This window comes from Crocodylus porosus, unplaced genomic scaffold (genome assembly GCF_001723895.1).
Source record: "Crocodylus porosus isolate Cpor-Errol unplaced genomic scaffold, CroPor_comp1, whole genome shotgun sequence".
Taxonomy (NCBI): Eukaryota; Metazoa; Chordata; order Crocodylia; family Crocodylidae; genus Crocodylus; species Crocodylus porosus.
The window spans coordinates 15,902,927-15,925,161 of NW_017728932.1; the positions used below are offsets into that span (position 1 = coordinate 15,902,927).

Sequence of the window (22,235 nt, forward strand, 5' to 3'; positions counted from 1 at the left end):
TTTGCAGAAAACTCCATTATTTCTGCAGTAATGCCAACATTACTCTTTAAAGGGATAATTTTTGGTTTATCTGCATGTTACTAACAAGAAATGTCAACTCAGCTGTTTTGTGTATGGCCTCATGGGTCATTTTTGTGTTGGGTCCATTACAGACGTACTTTAAAAGTTCTACTCCCAAGAGTGAAAAATAGTAATGGAAATAAAACCAAAACAAGGTAATGGCAAATGTCACCCCTTTATAAAGTACCCATAACTGAAAGCCACTGCAAGACTTGTATTTCAAGAATTGGAGAAATCTAGAATTAACATGTTGAAAAACACAGCAGGTGTATGGGGAGAAAGGGCAGGAAAAGAACTTTTAAGTTAAGCATTTTGGGTAAAACACAAAAATTAGGTGGAATGGTACAAATATGATGATGATTATCCTAATGCAGGAAATACTCTTCTTGGGCTTGTTCATTTTTTAGCCATTTATTTTTTAGGTTATTCAAGGTTTGAAAGCTTGCTGACAAAATATTCCTAAAACTTGAGAACTCAGAACTGTGCTTAAATTGAAATACAGGTGGATATTTCATATGAGCCCTAAACTAAAGGGCGGATGATAGCTTATGAAGTGGGATACATTGCATTTGGGGTACACAATTATGTTTTTTCCCTCCTGTGCACTGGCTACAATATGGCATATATAGAAAAATTCAGAACATTTTCTTCTTTGATTATAACTCTACATTTGTTAACACTGCTTGACGTGTTAAGGCCACATGCAGTGCTCCCAGAAATCTTGTGTTCCTACCAGTGTCCTTATTTAGGTAACCAAAAATAAATAAATGAATAAATAAAAGTAATGGACCAAAAAGTATGGTATTTCCCTTTTCCTTTGAGAAGTGATCTATTCCTTATCCATTGTTGCTAACCAATATCCTTTATCTTTACCTTGTGTTCCAACTCTAACATGAAGGCAATAATACAACACAAAAGAGCCAAAGATGACAGAGAAAATTAAATATTTATTAAATTATGTTTTGTCTTTAACTTTAAATAAATATTACATAAAAAAGAACAGAATCTGATCTACTGTGCTTATTATTCATTATCAACCTGGTCATGGTCATCTTGTGACTCAAAGACGCTGGTGCTGAATGGTCCGGCTAGGCAGTTCTAAGGCTCTAATCGAGCTCTTATTGCTACACAAAACTCATATCAGGATTTTCATCTTTTCTGAGTGCCTCTTTTTATCTTTTAAATAACTCAACAAAAAAACTTTTATCAGAAGCTATGAAGACTCAAGCACATTGTACAGAAATATTAGCAAATTTTCAACATGCTTAAAATAAAAATATGGCATTTAATATATACACATGTAAACAATATAAAAAAACAAACCATTCATAGTTATAAGTTTTGATAACCGGTCAACTAGAAAGTGCTACAGAAAGTGCAACATAGTGTTTTGAATGCAGAAAGGAGCTTAAAAGGTCCGGAATTACAGTACAAATATTTTTATTAAAAATTTCTTTGTGGACAAATATTCATTTGTACTTGTAGATGAGCTTAGGAGTTAAGTTAAAACCCAAGAAAACTCCAGATGTGGTAACAAGTACGTTGTTTAAACAATAAGACAAACACGCACTGGATGTTTCAGTGGTGATAGTGAAAGGCCAAACTCCTAGTGATTTATACCAACCCAAACAATAACCCCCCTGAAATGAATTAATTTTCCTGACCTTTACTTTTATGAAAGGGATTTTATACAGTACAAATAAGAAAAAAAAAAACAGACATGTATATTCACCCTGGGCATTACAGACAAAGAGACAGATCTTGCAAGTCTTCTCCCTTGAGGTTCTGTCACTTCCCACCCCCATCTCTACTTGCAAGATCAATCAGTCCTATAATGATAACACTGACAACCGTCATGCAAGCGCCAACTGTATCCAGAACTTTCAAAATGACATACTTCATAGAGTGGTTTTATTTCCAAGCTGAAATGTCTTATTTCACATTCCAAAAACTTCATCATTTTCCATATAAAAATGGTTTCTCATGGATTAGAGATACTAGAAGAGATGCTAGAACGTCAGGCCTCAAAAGAGATCTGAATACCATCTCCAAAAGGAACAAATATTGTATACCACCTTTGTCTGATTTTTTTTTAAGCGATACAAAAAAAAAATCAACCATATTTGAATATTGTCAAACAACTCTGACACGAGTGGTTTTGTTCAAGGGGCTCAAACTGAGCCAAGACAGAACAGTTCTTATTCCTTGCGCTGATATTTTATGATTATGTGGACTGCAGTCACTGGACCCCCAGTCCATGAAAGCTGCTCTGCCTGCTTGTAGCTGCCTGACGTACAAACACATTAGGATTCCAGCATCTCTATGGGTCCTTTTTTTGGGCCCAAATATGAAGTACTGCACAACTAAACAGTGGTTTCTCGCAAATCGTCCATTTCATCAAATGTGTTCAGTGTGTTTTTGCTATTACTTCTTGAATCATCTTGAACTCTGTTGTAATCTAGGAAAAAAAGGAAAAATATTTGCTAAAAATGTTCTACAGAAGAAATTATTTTCAGTAATCTAGTTTGGCATATAATGTTTGTATTTAAAAATACATGAATTTAATTGATCAATAAGGTCTATATATGCTACCATATTTTGTATAGGACTGCATTTTATCCTTGTCCCCCTCTTTGACAATGCTGAGATTTTTTTCCACTAAGCAACATGTATGCACATTTAAATCAGAACAGAACTCAAACAGGTATTTTTTTGCCATCTGCAATATCTGCAAATTAGGCTATTGTTCTATTATTCCTCTTCTAAATAACAAAAGGTTGAGAAAGAAGACTGCAACAAAGCTAAAAATGCAACTAATATGATCTATTATACTGAAAGCAGCCAGGAGGAACTACCTAATCAGGAAGATATGCAAATTTTGCAATCTGCCTCCTTCTATCTTTAGGATACCTAAATACCTTGGTTAATTTGGCTCCTACATATTTATGGCCTTCATCCTTTGTTGTGTATTAGCAGACCCCTTCCTCTTACATGGAGCATCACTCATCAGTGGACACAAGGGTCCAACTGCACAATACAAACAGAGCGAGGCCCCAAGTTCACATTTAAAAATAGGAATTGGAGACAAAGTTCCAGAGTTTTCTTTTCTGAAGAATCATCTTAAATGTGAAAGAAAGCAAGTTTTCAATAAACCGGTGAGAAGCAGATCATTAGGTTTGTGCTGCGGAATAGACAATTTGCTATATTGCTAGAATTGTTACAATTTACGTTTTAACAACATTCAGCTTTACATATAAGAAATACTTAAATATTTTTATAAGAACAAATATGACAAGGAAGGCCTTTATAAAATTGTATATTCATTCAAATAGAACAATTTTTACATTAACAATACCTGTTGCCCCTGGATCTTCATTAATAAATGAAACATGCGTTTTCCATTCGGTCCATTTCACTTCATTAATCCTGTTTGTATTGTATACAAATTGCATAATTAGCATGCATTATCTCCAGCTTCATAGCTACACTTCCTCTCTTGTTTCTTAATTACTTCTCAGAATTGTCACAATATCATCAAATACCTGTTTTGCCAGTAGTAAAAGAATGCATGTATTTTGCAACATTATGTAATGTATTCACCTATTTTATATGTTCACGCATTGTTAATACTGGTTTAAAACTCACATTTCATAAAGATGATAGTGTTCTCAAAGTCTGGTAATATTTTGCAGTTAAAGAGCAACAATTACAAATGGTCATTTTAAATTAACATTCAAAGGAGATTACAACCAATTAAAATGCACTGCAAACTAGAGATTTAGGAACTGGGCATTAAAATCGTATATGAACATAAATAAAATCCCCACAAAAAGATGATTTGTGTATAAGCAAGACTACACATTTCCAGCTTTATTAAACAGTTGTTTGCAGTAGAAATTCTAAACGAGATTTTTGTAAACAAATTACTGTTCCTACTTACAAAATCTAAACCAGTACAAAATAGTTTATATATTTAAACAAAAATATTTTGAACTGACTTTTGTGTGCATTAAAACCCAGAAGCAGCACACATGCCAGACTAAAAAGTGTGTTAGTATATTATTACCTTAAGCATATTCTAGTGTCATTTTCTGCTACTTTACACAGCTCTCCCAACTCGAACTTTTTCCTCAGGTATTTTGGTAAAATTTTTTCAAATTCCAAAATGGTCCTGGCTCTCTGGCAAAAATATATTATAAAGTTAGAGTGGCGTTCTTAACCATGTTTAATGTAAATGTATTCCTCGTTGCATCTATAGATTTCATATCTTATTTAAGTGAATCTATGAATCTATGAAGTGTACGGAATATTGTTGGATCATTGTTGGAGTATGATCCATTATGTTCTTTTTGCATATCTACCAAGGGATTTTATAATCTGCACTGACATCAACAGTAGTAAATAACCATTTAATACTAAATTCAGTTGAGGTACCTGCCAAGGGTGTGTAAACAAATAGGAAACAGAGAACTTCCTACAGGTATCACATTCATTAAACATTTCTTTATAGTTGCTAAAATTACAGGACCAAATATTTATTTCAAATTGTGCTTGTCTAAGTCTGGAGGACTATTTATTATTTGTCCCACCTGTCTATCTACTGTCTACCATTGTTGTTTCTAACTGCTCTGACTTCAGGGGAGATGCTCCAAGTTTACATGGCTGCAGCTTAGAGGAGAATTTGGCCATTGCATCTATAGTTGAAAGAACAAAACAATATGTAGCTAGCCAGGTTATCACTAAATCAAAACTTAAATATAGATTAACACGATCTGTTATTTTTACAAAAGTTATCTTTCAAACTAGAAGTGGATGGGCCTTAACTAAGTGAGGTGGGGGGGAACTACGATTTATGGTTTAATATTACAAACAAACCTGGAGTTTCCAAATGTGCTCACTCTCTTTAGAAATATTTTCCACGGTTTCTCCCATTAATGCAATCAGCATATTCAGAAGGAGAATAAAAGTCAGTATTACATAAGTTATGAGAATAAGAAGGAACAGCAAAGGATATTTTGAATTCTGCTGGATCTCCAGATCTCCAAGTCCTATAGTGAGTTTAAAAAGCTCCATGAGAACTTTGCCCAGACTGCTGTAGGAATGGCATTCAGTGTTATTGGGGCAAGTATCAATCAATGCAGCAAGAGCTAAGGAGAAAGAAAAAGGGGGAAAAAAGATATATTTCACATGTATACACCTCATATCCCAAAGAATAAAATAGTACAATCCATACTATGGAGAGAGGTTGCTTTTCACCCACTGCATTCTGAAAGGAAATAGAGAACCAACCCAGTAAGATACAGCAACAGCAGATAACAATTTAGCAAAGCAAAACCAAGAGAAACTAAAAAGGGGCCATTTAGCTGGAGAGGATACAGTTATCTACATAGATATTTTAAAGACTCCCACAAAATGGATTTTTAAATATCCACGAGAAGCACTTACACCTCTATCTGGAAATTTGTCACCAGAACAACAGTACTTTTATTCATAATAGCACTAAACATTTAATCTCACAGAAAAGTATCAGTGTGTTTTCTCCAGTAATAGTCAATAAATGATATTTACCTACACCAAATCCCAGCAAAAATATGATATATGCAACTAAAAACTTTATCACATCATGTAGGATAACCTAAAAAAAAAGAAAGTGTTTATCATAAATAAAGCCAGAAGTTATTTTTGCAGTGATATAAAAATGGTGCAACTGTCAAAAAGTGTTTCATTATATTATGAACCATTGTTATGGTTACTTTGTAAACAGTGGAAACCTAAAAGAGTTAATTGACCTGATTTTCTATGATTTGGCCCCACTTCTTGTGCATTAATGGCTATATAATCACAGCTTGATCACATATAACACTATTCCCAGATAAAGCATTTCGGCATAAAATGCAATTAAATATGAAAACTCTATCAGCTGAATATATTTAATTGATTTAAAAGTATATTTAACACTCAGAAGTAATTAGTATGATACCCCCCTTATTTTTTATGATTGTTTTAAAGTATGACATTGATCTCAAGCATTTTTTAGGAACCAAAAAAACTGGAACAGTCAGTGTCAAATATTTGAAATACTGTATATGCAACATCCAAATTGAGGAACCTATCTGACTAAGATTTACCAAATACACTAAGTAAATATAACACAGCGAGGAAGTAATATAACAAAGAGCTACAAATGTTATACTTGCCTTTTGGATCATGACACTATATATCCCCATGGATTGCAACCCCCTGGTGAAATACAGCATGTTGGCCCATCCTAATGCCATAGCCAAAACAAGGCACACAAGGTGTTCTTTGTAGGAAAAGTAGTAGAGGAAGACGGAGAAGATCACAAGCACAGCTTGTATAAAACTGTTAAAAAAAATCGTGTAAATATTCTTACACAACACACAAACTTAAAATAGATAATGGAGAACAGTAATATTGAACTTCCTTATTTCTTTATGTTTAACATCTAATTTCACTTTCCCATCCTGCTTTTTCCTATGTGTATTATTATAATTTAACAGTAGGAAAGGATTGTCTAGGAATAGTATAAGGATCTTGACTGATCCCCCAGTCATGTTTCCTTTGCCAAGACCAGGAGAGGATAGAATAGGAATCCCAGTGCTGACTTCAAGCCACTTCAGGATTCCCATATATAAAAGACCCAACCAGCCAGTAAGGGCAGCTTTGTTAGCTTTTTCCTCAAAGCAACACAAAGATGATGAAGGTCAGGATCCGGCCCCAATGACATTTCTTTTTAAACAAAATATAGCCCTCTATCCTACAGCACTTTCAGAAATAGGAGAGGCGACGGGACCTGAACCTGTTCAGCCTCCACAAGAGAAGGCTGAGGGGGGATCTCGTGGCCTGTTACAAACTAGTCAGAGGGGAGCAGCAGGCACTGGGGGAGTCCCTGTTCCCCCGAGCACCGCCAGGAGTGAGCAGGAATAACGGTCATAAGCTGGCAGAGGGGAGATTCAGGCTCAACATCAGGAGGCGCGACTTCACGGTCAGGGCAGCTAGGATCCGGAACCAACTGCCAAGAGAAGTGGTGCAGGCTCCTACCCTGGGGGGCTTTAAGAGGAGGCTAGATGTACACCTTGCTGGGGTTGTTTCACTCCAGTACTCTTTCCTGCCATGGCAGGGGGTCGGACTCGATGATCTGCTCAGGTCCCTTCCAACCCTAGAAACTATGAAACTATGAAATAAAGTCTCTCAAGAAATTAGAGACAGCTACATATATTGAACAAATACTCCTGGGGCCAGAAGTTTGCATCTATTAATTCAGAATAATTACTGATCAGTTTAACTAAACATGGTGCCAGACAATGAGCAGTGTCTTACACTAAAGTTACATCTAAAATTATAATATTTTCTCAAATAAATGTAAAGAAATGTGATTGACAGTGAAAGGATTCTATTTTCAGCCAATCAAAGATATATAACTAACAGAATGAAAGTTATTTCAGAAGCAACAATTATTTACATGTTAGGCTTACAATGCAAAGTGGAACCATGCATCTGATAGAATTGATTGAAGGTCTGAGGGTCTCAGCAGAAAGATCGCTACACTCTACATAGAGAAATTTATAAAATAGGTTTAAAAAGTAGTAAAAAAAGTTGCAAAATATTACCTGATCATTAAAAATTCAATACAAATAACTAGTTTTAGTCTTTCTGTAATAGCTCAAAAGTTGCTTTTACAGAATGTTTAAGAAATTAGTCTGCTTGTTCAACTGTACGTAACAGTTAACTTTAAAAATTATTTAATAGTAATGTCTATTTAAATGCTTCACTGGAAAAATCTGTCATAAATCTTTGTCTTCTCTGGGACAAACCCTAATCCAATACTGTAGTTTAAAGCATGAACCACTTCAAGGACACGAGCAGTTCTGCTTACCTAAAGACCTTAAACTGACACCCTGGCTAAAATAACTTGCCTAATTAGTAAAAGTTGGCTATGTTCTCTGTATGTTAAAACTCATTGGCTAGGATTTACCCATAGAACCTTGTCCATCTTGGCTAGGTACAGGCATTCAAGAAGCCCAAGGTAGAATCGATCTAAGTTATGTGATTTTCTATAAGTTTAGGTCAGTAGCAAACAGAACACACATTTGCCCTTCGGTGGACAGGGCGAAGGAGAGGGGCAAATCTTAGACCAGGCTCTGCCATTTTTAAACCAGTCTACGTGTGCTGCACTTCTGTTCTGTTATGGGTATAGACCAGTTTTGTGCTCTAAACATTTGTTCTCTTATGGGTATAAACTGATTTCTGATCACTTATACTGGTAAAACTGTGATGTCTGTACCTGGCCATTTTGTTCCCACTCTTTCAAATAGAAAATATTTGCATCATTTCATGTTGTATCACTTGCAGTAGTATATATACAGGGTCCTTAGAAATGATTAACACCTTTATGCTTGTTCATTAGCTGTTAAGTAATTCCAGGTGTTCTAAAATGTTCATCAAAACTATTACCAAACTGTTTATAAATCTGCAGAAGACATTTATGCATACAATACTGTATATCAATTCTGGACATGTCTTACCTCTCTTACAGCTAAACCTAATGCCCCTAGCATAACAAACAGTTGTCCCATCAGATGTAGCCATCCCATTTTACGTGTCAGAATTAATGGATAAGGTGGATCCTGAAAAAGAGGGCAGGGTTGAACAATGGATGTTTTGAGTTAGTTATTTAAAGACTAAACAAATAAAAAGGTATTGACACTGGGTCCAATCCCCATGACCGTCTGGGCAGAATTACTATTGGCTTTAATACGAGTTTTTTGCATGGAGTACTTACAGGGTTAAGTCCAAAATGACATAACATAGTTTAGGCTGTTTAAAACATGATTATTTGTCTCAATTATTAAAGAAATAACTTTTACAATTTCAACCATCCCCACACACATACATCAAAGAGTGAGTGGTCTGTTGTTGCAAGACTCAAATGAGTTTCTCTTTTCTCTTAATTGTTGCTCTTGCGCTTCAAGTAATAAACTCAATATGGGAAACCTGGCCTTCGCTGAAGCCAAATGCCAAAACTCTTTCACTTCATAGGAACCAGTATATCATTTATTTGTACTGCTGATTGGCCATGCATGTTAAATCTGGTTTGGGGAAGATGGCATTTTAAAATAAAAAATTGATGAGAATTTTCAGTCTATGTGCATACCTCCTCTCCATGGGGCTTGTGGTAGGAGACAAATGTTAATGTTACATTGTATACGAAATAAAAGCAACATGAAATAAAGAACATGTGTCTTGCAAACTTTTTCCATTTCATTCGCAGTAGTGAATTCAGGGGCTCCAAGGTCAACATGTCATGGCGGTTCTGTAGAAGAAAAGAATTAGAAAGCAAGAGAAAAAGATGGGTCACTGAATATAAAAAAAATCCCCCAAATTTTCAAGGGCATATTTTATAAGCTTCATTTCAGGGCCTCTTCCTGTTAATCTAGATTAACATCTTTGTTCAACGACTAGACAAGTCAGACCCTCAGGTGGCATAATTCATTGGTGCTACAGCAATTGATATGTACGATTATCTCCTAAATCAAGTTCACCTTGCTCGGGTGAAAGTACGATGATAGTCATTTGAATTTTAGTAGAAAACCAAATTCTTTTAAAGACTGAAACATTCTTGGTAATGCATTGCTTAGATCTATAGAACAATGCTACACAAAGGAAATTTACTTCTTAGTGATCCCCAATAAACACTTCCTTTTAACGAAGCTACAGCTAGGATAGCAGGTGGCTGTTTGAGAGAGGAGATGCAGTGTGCTGACCCACTAGCCCAAAACCATTTTAGCTGCCATGAGAATGACAGCATTCTAGGATTTGAAAGAACCCTAATTGTCACCAAGTCCACCCCGGCCCCAGATCTTTCATTCATTCACAGATCCACTAGTTCTACAAGCATCCAAATAGATACATAGCCAGCCACTTCTTGAAAACCTCCAATGAAGGAGACTCTGCAACTTCCCTAGGCAGCTTGTTCTGACTGTTCTTACAGTTAAAACTACAGTACGAGAGATAATGCCCCAACTATGCAACAAAAAGTAATGCCCTAATCTTACGTTGGGATCTGAAATAATAGGCAATCATAATGGGGCTCTGTTTATCATAGTGGCTTCTGCTGCAAAAGGGACAACTAAAGTTGCATTTTTAATAACAGTTAGACAAATTCTCCAGCTACGTTATGGATTTTTAAACTGCAAGTGAATATACTGCTAGAAAATATACAGCTTTCAGTGACAGGCAACTTACACCAATATTTGTGTTATAAACAATAATCTCCAGTAATGAGTTGTCCACGGTGGTATCTAATTCTGTCAGGTCATAAAGAGAAGATTGAACAGGTCCATAAGCCCAATCCGTGAATTTTCTGGAAAGGCTTCTGTTTGGCTTGTCTTTTATTTCTCTACTAAGAATGTATTTCAGAATCTAAAACATTAATAGAATCATTTGTGAGTGTAGTCTTCTAAATGAAGAGAGCAAGAGCGGGGCACACTTGCCAAAAAAAAAAAAAGTACTGTCACATTTGCCAAAATGGCACAATTAAATGTATTCTGTAATTCCATTAACCTTTTAGTAATTGAGGGGAGATATTATAGATGACTGAGCTCTGTGAAATATGTACAGTTTTCTTTAATTGCTTTGAATTTTCTATTACATGTGCACTTTTTTCCAATTAAAGCAAATCTACCATACATTCCACTTGGTATTTTTGTTTAACTTTTCTTTTAATCATGACTTCCTAATTTATTCCACTGTTAATTATTTACCAAGCACTCCAAGCAGTCGCTTTCCGAGGGCCAAGTTCTATTCTGTCGTTCCATACAGAACAACTCCAGAGATACGCTTGTGTAATTAAGAGCAAAGTCTACTTCACTTTCTACTTGTCACATGTCAGCACAAAAACTTCACCACTTGAACTGAAAATGCTGAAAGGAAAACTTCTTAAATTTAAACAAAACTTATTTTTAATTGTAAATATCATTAAAGCATTTATATTAATAGGTTCTGAAAGATTTCATTTTACAAAAGTTGATTGGGTCAACTCATGTGATTTGCATCTTGAGCATGTAATGAGCAGGCGTAAATGCAGAATCCCGAAAGGGCCATTCAACGCTATAGGACTCTGATTCTCAACCAGGGAGACTTGGGATCCTTTCACAGGTGCCATGGGATGCTCTGCAATGTTAGCACTGCTAGGTGTACAAATATGATTCACAAGATAAACCCAGAGATTTCAAACAGAAATCCATTCTGACCAGCTGTGGTCTTTCTGAATTTAGAACAGAAGAACTGCTCTAAGACTTTTCTGTAGTCAAAAAAGTGAAAACTAAGAACTGGCATTTTCCAACGGGTGCCTTGACCTTAATGAGGCATGTCTTGAGTCTGAAAGGTTGAAATGAAAACCACTGCTGTAGGAGTTACCATCCCTTAAGCGAACTGGTCATTTCCAGGCCGCTTCAGGAAGCACACCAAGTTTTACTCCTGCTGTACCTACACCAAAAAAAATGGCTGCTTCATCTCATTAGCTTGCATTGGATACCATATGACATGATTGCTGCCTGTCCACACGCCTTATTTGCAGGGCAGAAAAATATGCAGAACTGGATCTTGGTAATGTCGTTGACTCATTGCATTGAACGTACTGTGGATTTCTTTGTACCATGTCACAGGTGCTTGTGCATTTTGTTACCATGAGTCTGCAGATAACTTAGCAGGGGAGTCATTACACTCTTCAAATCGCTCCCTCACAAGACGGGTTTGCAAGATGCATTAAAGACATTGTTATTTTATTCTGCTAGGAGGAGATTTATGAAGACCTGAAAGAATCTGATTCGTACAAGGAACAACCTGGTGCAACTAATGGAGTTTTTTGGTTTGCTTTAAATGATCTCAGCTGACCCAGTATGATTAATGTATAGTAGTACATGATCAACAACGTATACACTACTGTTATGAGTACAGAGATGGACAACCTAGATTCTCTCTGCATATTTAATTTAATATTGAGACCGAGTCTTACCTCCACTTTCCCAGTTTTTGCAGCTAATTGGAGTGGTGTCAAGCCCTCTTTATTCTTCATGGTCTCCAACATTCTAGCTTTACTTTTCAGTAAAATCATGTCGTACATTCTGATTACAAAGTCATTTTGGGTTTTAAAGTCCTCTGCCACTGTAACTAATGCGTGCAATATATTGTTTCCTCGGGAATCTTGTGAGGTAATATCAGTCCTGCTATTGGCCATTAGCAGTTGAACAATATCTGGCTGATTGGTGCATGCAGCTAATGCCAGTGAAGTTTCACCTAAGAAAGTACAAAACGGAATAGCTATTCATTAAAAATATTATAAGAATCAGAACTGTACTGTAACAGAATAACTATTTTGAGATGCAATTAAAATCTGAGCACAATAATATAAAGTTGAAGAGAAACTAAGTTCATGTGAAATTGTTGTTTGAGGAAGCTCTGTAATTGCAAAAATGCACTTTTGTTGACAAATTTCTGTCTTTGAAAACAATTGCTGTAAAACTATTTCTGAACATACTTTTCTGAACTGTAGCAAGTTGCATTCTCTTTATTGCATAGTGATTTGCATTACAAATGGTAATGTAGCTAACGTCATGTGATGGGTTATGTCAAGCACTTACATGAAATACCCAATTAAACAAAATAAGCACACAGACCTTTCATGTCTCTATAAGAAATGTGTGTATTCACTCTGCACTATGTATAAGCTTATCCTATTCCCTGGTCTTTCGCAAGCATCTATTCTGTAGGGACAAAGTGTAAAAGGACCTTGTGCAATTAGTCCTTCAGAATGCTAAATTGGAGTGTTGCCGGACTTGTTTAACCATTCATTTGGGTGGCTTCTTTTCTAGCTTGCGTGACAGGTATTTCTTCCTTTATTAACTGTGCACCTGCTCCAAAGCCCCATGAAATGAACAGAAAGGACTCCCATTGGGCCTACCCCTGTGTTTATAATAGACGTAGTCTGGGGTATTATTTGTTTGCTTGTGCCTCACATAACCAAGAGCGTCTCAAAATAAATACTTTCCTTATTCTTCTGTAGGGGCAAAAACTTGCTTTGTCTGTGTGGTCTGTCTGTCAGGAACTTATTGTGATACAGCAAAGTGTGAGAAAATTCTTTTGCATTTAGAATGAGGCCCATTGTCCCTTTTATAGCTTATGGGAGCTCACTAATATAGGTCCAGTTAATGTAAGAGACTTGTCTCCTGATGGTTTAATTGTTCCGGTATTACAAACCAGTCTTTTCCCAGGTAGACTATGTTTTTCACTTACCAAAGTAAAAGCCTTCATGCTTGTATTTGGGATTAAAGAACACACCCTCTGCACGGGCATTGACATCTGCTCCTTTTTCTATGAGGGTCTTGGCAATATCATATTGTCTTCTTTCAATGGCAATATTTAGAGCAGCCTGGCCTGCAAGAGCAATATGCACGCATTAGGAGCATAAGATCAAGGCTTTTTGTGCCTTGTACAACACTAAACAGACTGATGATGCATCATTACTATAAATTGTCATTGAAACTATCTATAACTTAAATAATTTGGACTCTTGTTTAAAAGTCTGAAGAAATTACATTATTCTGAAGTGCTGCTGGATGGTGATACCTTTGTACGCTTCGTCTGTGTATGCAGCATTAATAAGTAGTTCCAAAATATTATTTTCTTCTGCAAAGGAGAACAGTATATTCACAATTTCATTTGTGTTCCGATTGATGTTCAACAGGGCCTTCATCAGACAGGTTTTCCCAGTATCAGAAGCAGTTAATTTTTTCATCAGATATTCTGTAATGATTGAATTTTGAGATTAAAATCTAAGCAGATTTTGTTATTTCCTAAAGCAAGAAAAGAATTCCAACCTTTTACTAGGGAACGAAAACATATACACATAAACTATTCAGCAAACAATTGGTCTACTCCCATTCCCTTATTTGAGCATTGTATTCCATATGTACCTAAATGCAGAAACACACGTATTGACAAATCAGTCAAGCCAGTAGACTGGTTTATCCATATGACTTGGCTAATACATAATAAACCTTTGGCCAAATCCTGAAATCCTCAGGTCTTGTTCATCCATGATTCTCACTAACTATAACTAGGTTTAAAAGCAGCAGTTTCTATCTTTCAATTCTGTACTTATTCTTCTACATGCATCTAAAAGTGCCTATCTTTGTTACAGTCAAAAAGCACGACTGCCGTTTATGCAGACATATCGGAGATAGCTTTCAAAGAGCTATTTGGATATTTCAAACAGAGTGGCTATGGCAGCGTGACGCTCAACACCAGTTGCAAAATCCAGACAAGGAGTGGAATAGAAAACTTGTGTGATGTAGAGATACCCTCAGTTTAGCATGGAGGGTAAAAAAAGCAGCTCTGTACATACAGTTATTTTCCTCTGCAGTGTTCAGTCATCACATTCACCCTGAAGAGTTATAGCTATGCATACTGGTGCGCTGGACCATCAGAAATAATCTTACATTGTCTGCTAGTAGGTAGCTAAATTGATGCTCTTACTCTTTCTAAGGCCTAAACATGACATTCAAACAAATGAGCCACCTTACTCCTCTATAAAAACAAATAGTCATGTCTCTACCACATGCGTGGTCATGGTATCAGGAGAAGTAACACTGATTCACTACACAGCTTACCTGGCACAGTCATGTTTCTACATGCATTTGACCTTTCCTTTATTTCTGTGAGGAGATGACATAATTCTTCTATATTCCCCTCAGATACTGCCCTGAACAAATACTTCTTCAGCTTTTTCCGCACATTGTTGTGTTGAGCTCCTTGCGGCAGATTAGTACTAAAGAAAAGAAAAGAAAAAGAACCATATATCCTAGTCTAATCTACTAATACTAGTGTGTTATTTAGAAAAAGAAATGTGATTATGTGTTGCTAATTAACATAATCATGTTTATATAAATGCATGCATACACACTTGTGCTTTCCATCTGCAATGTTGTTACAGGAAGCTTATTTGGTGAGAAACAGCTACTAAAGCTGATTGTAATTATCAGACTACGGAGCATGGTTATTCTTCCAAGTGATTATTTTACAATGTGTGGGGCTTTTTGTAGACCCCTCAGCCTCTGCATAGTCCATCTCCAACAGCCATCAGAGTAAGAATAAAGCTCAGAGATCCCCCAACACCACACACATCCTCCACTTTGCACTAAGAATTTGTGACTAACATATGGGCTGGTCACCAGAGGGCTTTTCATATCAGAGAGCATGACAAATCCCTGGCACAAAATACTGGATTCATCTGGACACAGTTCCAAGACTGGTTAGAGATAACCTCCAAGAGCAGAGTATCAATGCAATGCATAAAACTGGCTGAGAAAAATGGAGGTTCTGGTTTTCAGAAATAAAGAAGAAATGTTGAAAAAATAAGTCCAAATCAGGCCCAACCAGCTGAGCTTCCAGCATCCCAGCTCAGGATCTCGGACCTCAGAACAGCCCACCAGAAATCCACTTTGAATGCATAGAAGCAGAACGTATTAATCGACCAGATTAAAATTTGACCAGTGTTATAGCTGCCACCGTGTAGAAAATGCCAATGGAGTTTTACTAACCACAATGAGGATTTAAAATTTAGACAGCATCTCCAACAGTAGAAGTCTTTCTTAAAAATCACACTGATGCATCATAAAACTACAGAAATCTAAAGCTTGAGGGACCTCACCAGGTCAGCTGTCCAACCTCCTCTCTGAGGCAGGGTCAAGTGTACAAAAACCGTCTCTGTCAGGCATTTCTCTACCCTGTCCTCAGCTACACAATGTGATTCTGCAGTCTCACTTGTAAGCCTGCTCCAGTCTTTCAACTATTCATAGTTAGAAATGTTGTCAAGATGTCCAGCCTTACATCTCCTAAGTCTTTATTTGAAGACTGTTGCATTCCCTATCAGTCTCTTCTTTCTTTTCTAGACCAAAACAAACCTAATTCTTTCCATATTTCCTCATTAGGTCTCATTTTTTTGGGAAATTTTATTTTTGTTGCTGTCCTTTGAACTCACTTTAATTTGTCTATGTCTTAAAAGGTGGTACCCCAAATTGGTCACTGTCTTCCAGCTGATGCCTAAACAAGGTTGAGCAGTGAAATAATTACTTCTGGTGTATTTTATATAACTCTCCTGTCAATACATTCCAGAATGATATTTTTTCTTTTGACAATCATTAAGATCTGATTTTCCCTAGAGGTCTTCTATTCAGATACTGAATAGTCCTATCCCTAACAAATAGGAATTTCCAAAATAAAAACCAGCAGCCATACTACTGGTTTTCAGAAGTTAACTGGTATTGTTTATTCTACCCATTAGTGCATCTTGTGTTTTAAGGAGAGCTGAGCTTGAAGGCAATAACTTCCACCCCAGTTGATATTTTTCTATCCTACAACCATTTTTCTTGTGAAGATTAACCATAAAAAGAAAAAAGGTGTTATGTTGCCTCTACACGGTGCTGACAGTTATGCACTAGATAAGTTCTTGCCTGTATGCATGGTGCTTAGGTACAAAATTTCCTCTCTGAACCAGGAGGCAAACAATTTTATAACTTTTTCCTTTCTTTGATCTCCAAGATTTCATAGGGGGATGCATGACATACAATTTCCAAACATGCATTTGTTGATTATAAGACTCAAAACGTATTAGTCATATACCCTGAAGTCTATTAGGACCTTATTTTTAAATCATGACAAGCAAAAAATCAGTAAATCCACTCTACCACGTATTTAATCCATGGAAAATCCAGAATAGAAATACATTATGCCTCCACTTACCAACAGCTGTCTATGTTTGTAATATCGTCCTGAAGAGATTGTGGGGAATCTATGTCTTCCCCGTTTCCAGATGCACTATAGAAAACACAGAAAAGGTTAAGTGCTTAAGTGAGGAGGACATCTTGGCAAATTATACTAAGAATCAGTCAATAGTGAGAAGCAATATCAATGAAAGCATGGTAATTAGATTAATTTGATGATGTACTTTTTAATCCCATCATTCAGCTCTCCTTGTGTGTTTCAAACTGTAAGAAAAATTAAAACCTTCGAAGATTACTGTGCAAACAAGTTCTATTTGAAAAGATTGCTTGTGTTTTCCCTTGTTATTTCATTGGGGATCCCAAACATTTTTAATTTTCATACTGTTTTTCTTACTTAACTCTAGATATTGCATTATATTCTACCTTTCCCCACCACGTTCTCATTATTAATTTGATAACTATTGTGCACGGGTTGCATACACAATATAAATGACTTACAAAGTTATTTCTGTGCAGTGCTTACTGCTGATATTGCCTATAAGAAGTTCAAGACCAGGCTCTAAATTGGATTTGCATGATTGACTTTGATACTTCCAAGGGAGGATGTATTTAATACATACTGTACCTACTTTGCAGAATGGTTAAATGCAAATCTGACTTAAGAGGACAAATGGCAATTGCTTTTCATAGCTTGTTTTTCATTTTTTTTCTTGCAGGTTAAGCAGTGATAGAATACCCTCAGCTAAAAACTCAGGAGAATGAAACCCGGTGTTACCTATGCACAAAATAACTATACAGATAGTAGTGCTAGGTTTCACACACTGCCCTGTAGATTGCAGTCCCTGTCTGCCCATGGCCACTCTGCAAAAGAGAAAGGATACAAGATGGGTAGTCGTTATTTGGGGATGTTGCAATCTGGAGACCTATCTTTGGGAAACTAAACAAAACATTCAGCTGATTTGCATAAAACCCCAAACCACCATTGAACTTAGAAGCATTCAGTCTTTATCATCTTGGACTGGATTTGATTTGCAATGGGCAATCCAGCTTCCTTTTGCTGACACCCCAAACCTTTCACAGCCTTGACAACAAAATGAGTCTTTCTGCACTCATTCCTCATTTGGCATAAATGGCTTTTTTTACCTGAACACAAATACTCATTTTTTCTCTCTATTGTTTGACTCACTTTTGTACCATCACCAATATATTGGATGCCAGCACAGAGCTAAGGATAGAGCTTGTTAGATGACTTGTGCTCCCTCTGCTGGTTTTACAACAGAACCCAAAACACCATCAGTCCTAAATAAGTGAGAGTAGGGGGGACATGGCCCCTAATTTTTTAACAAGATAGTGCTAAATGGAAAGACAGGATTCAAAATAAAAAACACCATTTTGCTTGTCAACTAATCAGAATTTGGGCCTAATTTATTAATCTATGTCTCTTGCCAAATAAAAAAAAAAGAAAGGACAAAATTCAGGATTGAGACCACCAACTTTGGCCACAGTTTCACTCCCACTGAAATCAAGGGTAGTTTTGGTATAAAAAAAACCCCAACATGAATGTAAAGACACCGTTGTATTTTACTGAGAACTTCTGATTAGTTATTCAAAAAGGAGCGGTTGTGTACCATGGAATTGTGTATATGGCATATATTGCACTTACCAAGGGCGGATATTTGAATCCATGGGTTTTGAAAACACAGGAGGAGATGCATGACTTGGAGTCGAATTGCTGTCAAAGCCATCAAGCTCAAGGAAGAAGTGTGAACTGTTGAATACATTGTGTTAAATGTTTATTAGAAGGAAAGAAAATCAAATCATAACACAAACTAATATACATATTCTTAGCCAGGAACAGCTTTAGATATTTCTAGTAGAGTTGGAGTGACATTGTAACCACGGGGGAGGGGGGGAATTATTTAGATATTCCCAACACATTCTGCATGTCCCACACTTAATGCGGCAACTTTGTACCAAGCTTTTGAACACACAGGTTATTGCTACTGCAAAAGAATATATTATCAAATGCAGACACCCTCCCCACCCCCCCATCCACCTGCTCTTTGAAAGATTTATATAGTAGCCACCAGTTTTCCAGCTAGGAAGAACCAAGAGGAAGCCTTCCTGAAGCCACTGACCCTGAAGAACACTGCAAAGCTTGAAACGTGTGTCACGTGTTAAAATGGCACAAGACACTTCAACCCTCCAGGTCTGAACGTGCTACTTCCACAATCAGGAGCATGAAATGTCACTGTATTTAGTTAAGACAGGAGATAGGAAAGAGTTGAGTTGCTTGACAACATAGGAAAAGATTAGTGAGGAACTATGATGGCACAGCCTTTTAAAAGCCTGGAGTGTTGGCAAGAAGGAGTAAATGGTTTGTCACTGATAGATGTCATTAAACAGGTGTCACATTTCACCTGCGATGGATGAATTTTGTGGTGGGCTAAGTGACTTCTATTGGGGCTACAGTTTGCAGGTTGTTGCCTGAATTTCTAAAGCAATCTGACAGTCACCTTGCAATTCTTTCAGGTTGTAGAACAAACTGAATGTCAGTGCTGAATTTGCCTCCTTTTTCTTTTAAACTTGCCTACAAATAAATATTCAGATACAGTCAAAGCAAGCACATGAGCATCAATTTTCCACCTTCTGCTATGCTACTACTGAACAAGTTGTCAATGTAAGCCAAAAATAGCGTGAGATATCTTCCCTGGTTGACAGTTTTGATCATCTGGTGAAAAAAAAGTATGGATTCACTGCATGTGGGTGTTCAAACTTCAGTGACCTTTTAGTGCCTTTATATGTGCATGTGAGCACATTCCAGAAATATGAATATGAAAAATACCACTTCTATTTAGCAGGCATGTACTGTATATCTGAAATTACTTCGAGGGGGGAGGGCTGATCATTGCACAGGAAGCATGTTAGCTGAGACATTACTTAACACAAACAGGTGCCAGATTCTCAGCAGCTGTAAATGGCTATATAGCTCTGCAGATGTCTGACTTTGGCACAAAGACTGGGAAAGAATGGCGGGAAAGCAGCTTTATCCCATTGTTTTGCGTTCTTTATGCAAGGAGCCCTGCCCTTGCTGACAATGACGGCCTATGGCTACAATGAACCCTGGAGGCAGTGGAAATGGCTACTGAACAGTTGCACGGGCCCTACTCTGGACACAACAGCGTGTTGGCTCAGCACTGAGGCAGCTGTCTTACATTGGGGGAAACCCCCAGGGACAGGACTTCCAGCCTGGGGAGCTCCATTCTCTTCTGCATCCCTGGCATCAAATGGGCACATGGCTGTCATGAACTGTTATGCAGCCCGTCTTGAAGGTTGGCATAATCCTCATACCTATCTTTTGCTTTACGGGGGAAACCCAAGGCATACCGTAAGTCACTGACAACACATACCCAAGTGCTTATGTATTCCAGCCACGTGTCACAGGGAACACTCCCCATGAGCCTAGTCACGCTCTGAAAACACAGGCAGCACTCCTCCCACGCAGCCTCCAGATCTTCCCGAGTTTAGATGCTGTGCAATTGGTTAATCCCTACCTCATTAAGTCAAATAAGGTTTAATTCTAAAATGAATTATTGCTAAAATAAAAGCCTTGTAAAAGAGAGATTACACTTAGATAGCCTCCTGGGCTCACCAATGGGGGTATAACACTCCAGCCTGAAATGGTTAAAAGCAGGAGGTATATACAGCAGCATGAACACATGTAATTAATGGAGTACGGTGGAGGTTTATAATTAAAATACATGTGATTGGTGTTTCTTATATAACAGGAATGTTCCCTACCACACCCTAGCTCCCTGTTGAAAGATAGGTGAGCCTCTGCCACCCTAAGGTTATTACTACTGATGCCAGAAATCTGAATTTGCCATAGGAAAACTCATATGTACTTGCTGTAATTTGACAGTGTCCTGCAAGGTGGCCTGTGCCTGTGTATTTGGAGTAGATCAGACATCCCCATTGCCCACAATACGAACAAGAACAATAATTCCAGCACAGGTCTGTATAGGGCTACCCTTATACTTTCAGGCAGGTTAAACCTGCCAGACAGAAAAAAAGGATGTGTCTCTTCCTGAACAGAATGAGAAATCAGGCCAGCTCATGAGTTTTCAGATTACGAGGAGTCACAAGCAGCTGCATGCATCATTTCTGCATAGATGCAATCCCTCAGACTATCAACAAAGGTGTAATGGGTGCCAAAGCATTTTTAAATTTTCCGGGGACTTAAAAATGTGATTGTGCTATATTCTGTGCAGTGCAGTCAACAAAAGAATGGAAATCGCCCAAGGGTACAAGCAGAAATCAGAGAGCAAACGTTTGAGATGTATTCATCAGCGTTATATCAAGGATGAATATGATCAGCTTGTATTCAGACACAAATCTCTAGCTGGAGTATTAATGTACAGGTGTGAAGCATGCATTAAAATGAATATTTTATTTCGTAGGATGAGATCAGTGGTATGGCTCATTAATGAGGATCATGAAACACAGAGTGAATCCAACCTTTTATATGAAAATCTTATGCTGTTTCCAACTCTTTCCTTGCTTCTCCATTTTGCCTCCTTCCTAAACCTAATAGTTCACACTCAGTCATATTTCCATGCTTCTCACTAAGGAAGTGCCTAATCTCTGCTGCCAAAACAGCTCCTCTTTGTCCCCACTTCCTGAATGGCCTTTTACGAATGATCACTATACCCTTACGCATTTAAACCATGGCGCTTTGCTAGGCCCTGTTTCTGCAGGCTTAGACACGTGAGTAGACCCCCATGAAGTGAGATGAGATCTTGCAAGGCTGAGGTGGTGGGTTTTTAAAGCTCCTGCAACATAGCCCCTGCCCACATTTGGGCGAAATACCTCACACCTCTGCCTGTGTGCACATGGACAACGAAAATATTAGCAATGATTGCCATGCTAATATATGCTGATACCTGCTGATAAAAGGGCTTACAAATAGCACTATAACCTGCTGTTCATCACAATCAATTGTCCTTGGCTGGTCTGGGGAAGCTCTTGTGTCCTACCTTTTCTTTGGGAGAGTACTTTCAGTTGCCTTTTTGTCCTGGTGATTTGTAGGAGGTGTACCACGTGGATTTAGTTTCTTGCCCATAAGCGGAATAATTTCCTTGTTATCCTTAATCATGTTTCTGCAGTAGATAGAGTCAGAGCTATTTAATTTCCTTTTAATTTTGAGAAATTATATGACTAGATTGCTTGTTGGTATTCCTTTCTCATACAAAAAATAATACACACATTTTAATCAGGATATTTTTCAAAATTCTTCCTTTTCAACAGATTCAGACACAGATGTTCAATTAAAATGTGTTGAGGTTTGAAGTTTCTATTTTGGACTATATTTGC

At 37.3% G+C, this 22,235-nt stretch overlaps 1 protein-coding gene across 1 annotated transcript; it reads right to left on the minus strand.

Moving 5' to 3' along the window:
• Nucleotides 1-45: 45 nt before the first annotated feature.
• On the minus strand, nucleotides 46-22,017 carry TRPV3 (transient receptor potential cation channel subfamily V member 3). Its single transcript, XM_019545743.1, has 18 exons — nucleotides 21,899-22,017; nucleotides 21,841-21,843; nucleotides 18,526-18,630; nucleotides 16,882-16,956; nucleotides 14,751-14,908; nucleotides 13,708-13,884; nucleotides 13,375-13,515; nucleotides 12,098-12,378; nucleotides 10,327-10,503; nucleotides 9,236-9,394; nucleotides 8,607-8,708; nucleotides 7,557-7,630; nucleotides 6,258-6,423; nucleotides 5,629-5,695; nucleotides 4,936-5,207; nucleotides 4,127-4,239; nucleotides 3,416-3,486; nucleotides 46-2,518 (listed from the first exon to the last, which is right to left on the minus strand). The coding sequence occupies exons 1-18, from the start codon at nucleotides 22,015-22,017 to the stop codon at nucleotides 2,424-2,426; spliced, it is 2,355 nt and encodes a 784-aa protein (XP_019401288.1). The 3' UTR covers nucleotides 46-2,423.
• Nucleotides 22,018-22,235: the final 218 nt, after the last annotated feature.

What these genes read in the sequence shown, in the direction of transcription:
- TRPV3 (XM_019545743.1), bottom strand. Translation starts at nt 22,017, where the DNA reads ATGATTAAGGATAACAAGGAAATTATTCCGCTTATGGGCAAGAAACTA. An exon ending in GCATGAAGGCTTTTACTTTG is followed by an intron (nt 12,379 to 13,374) that starts GTAAGTGAAAAA and finishes GTACTTTCTTAG; the next exon opens with GTGAAACTTCACTGGCATTA. An exon ending in ACAAGCCCCATGGAGAGGAG is followed by an intron (nt 8,709 to 9,235) that starts GTATGCACATAG and finishes CCTCTTTTTCAG; the next exon opens with GATCCACCTTATCCATTAAT.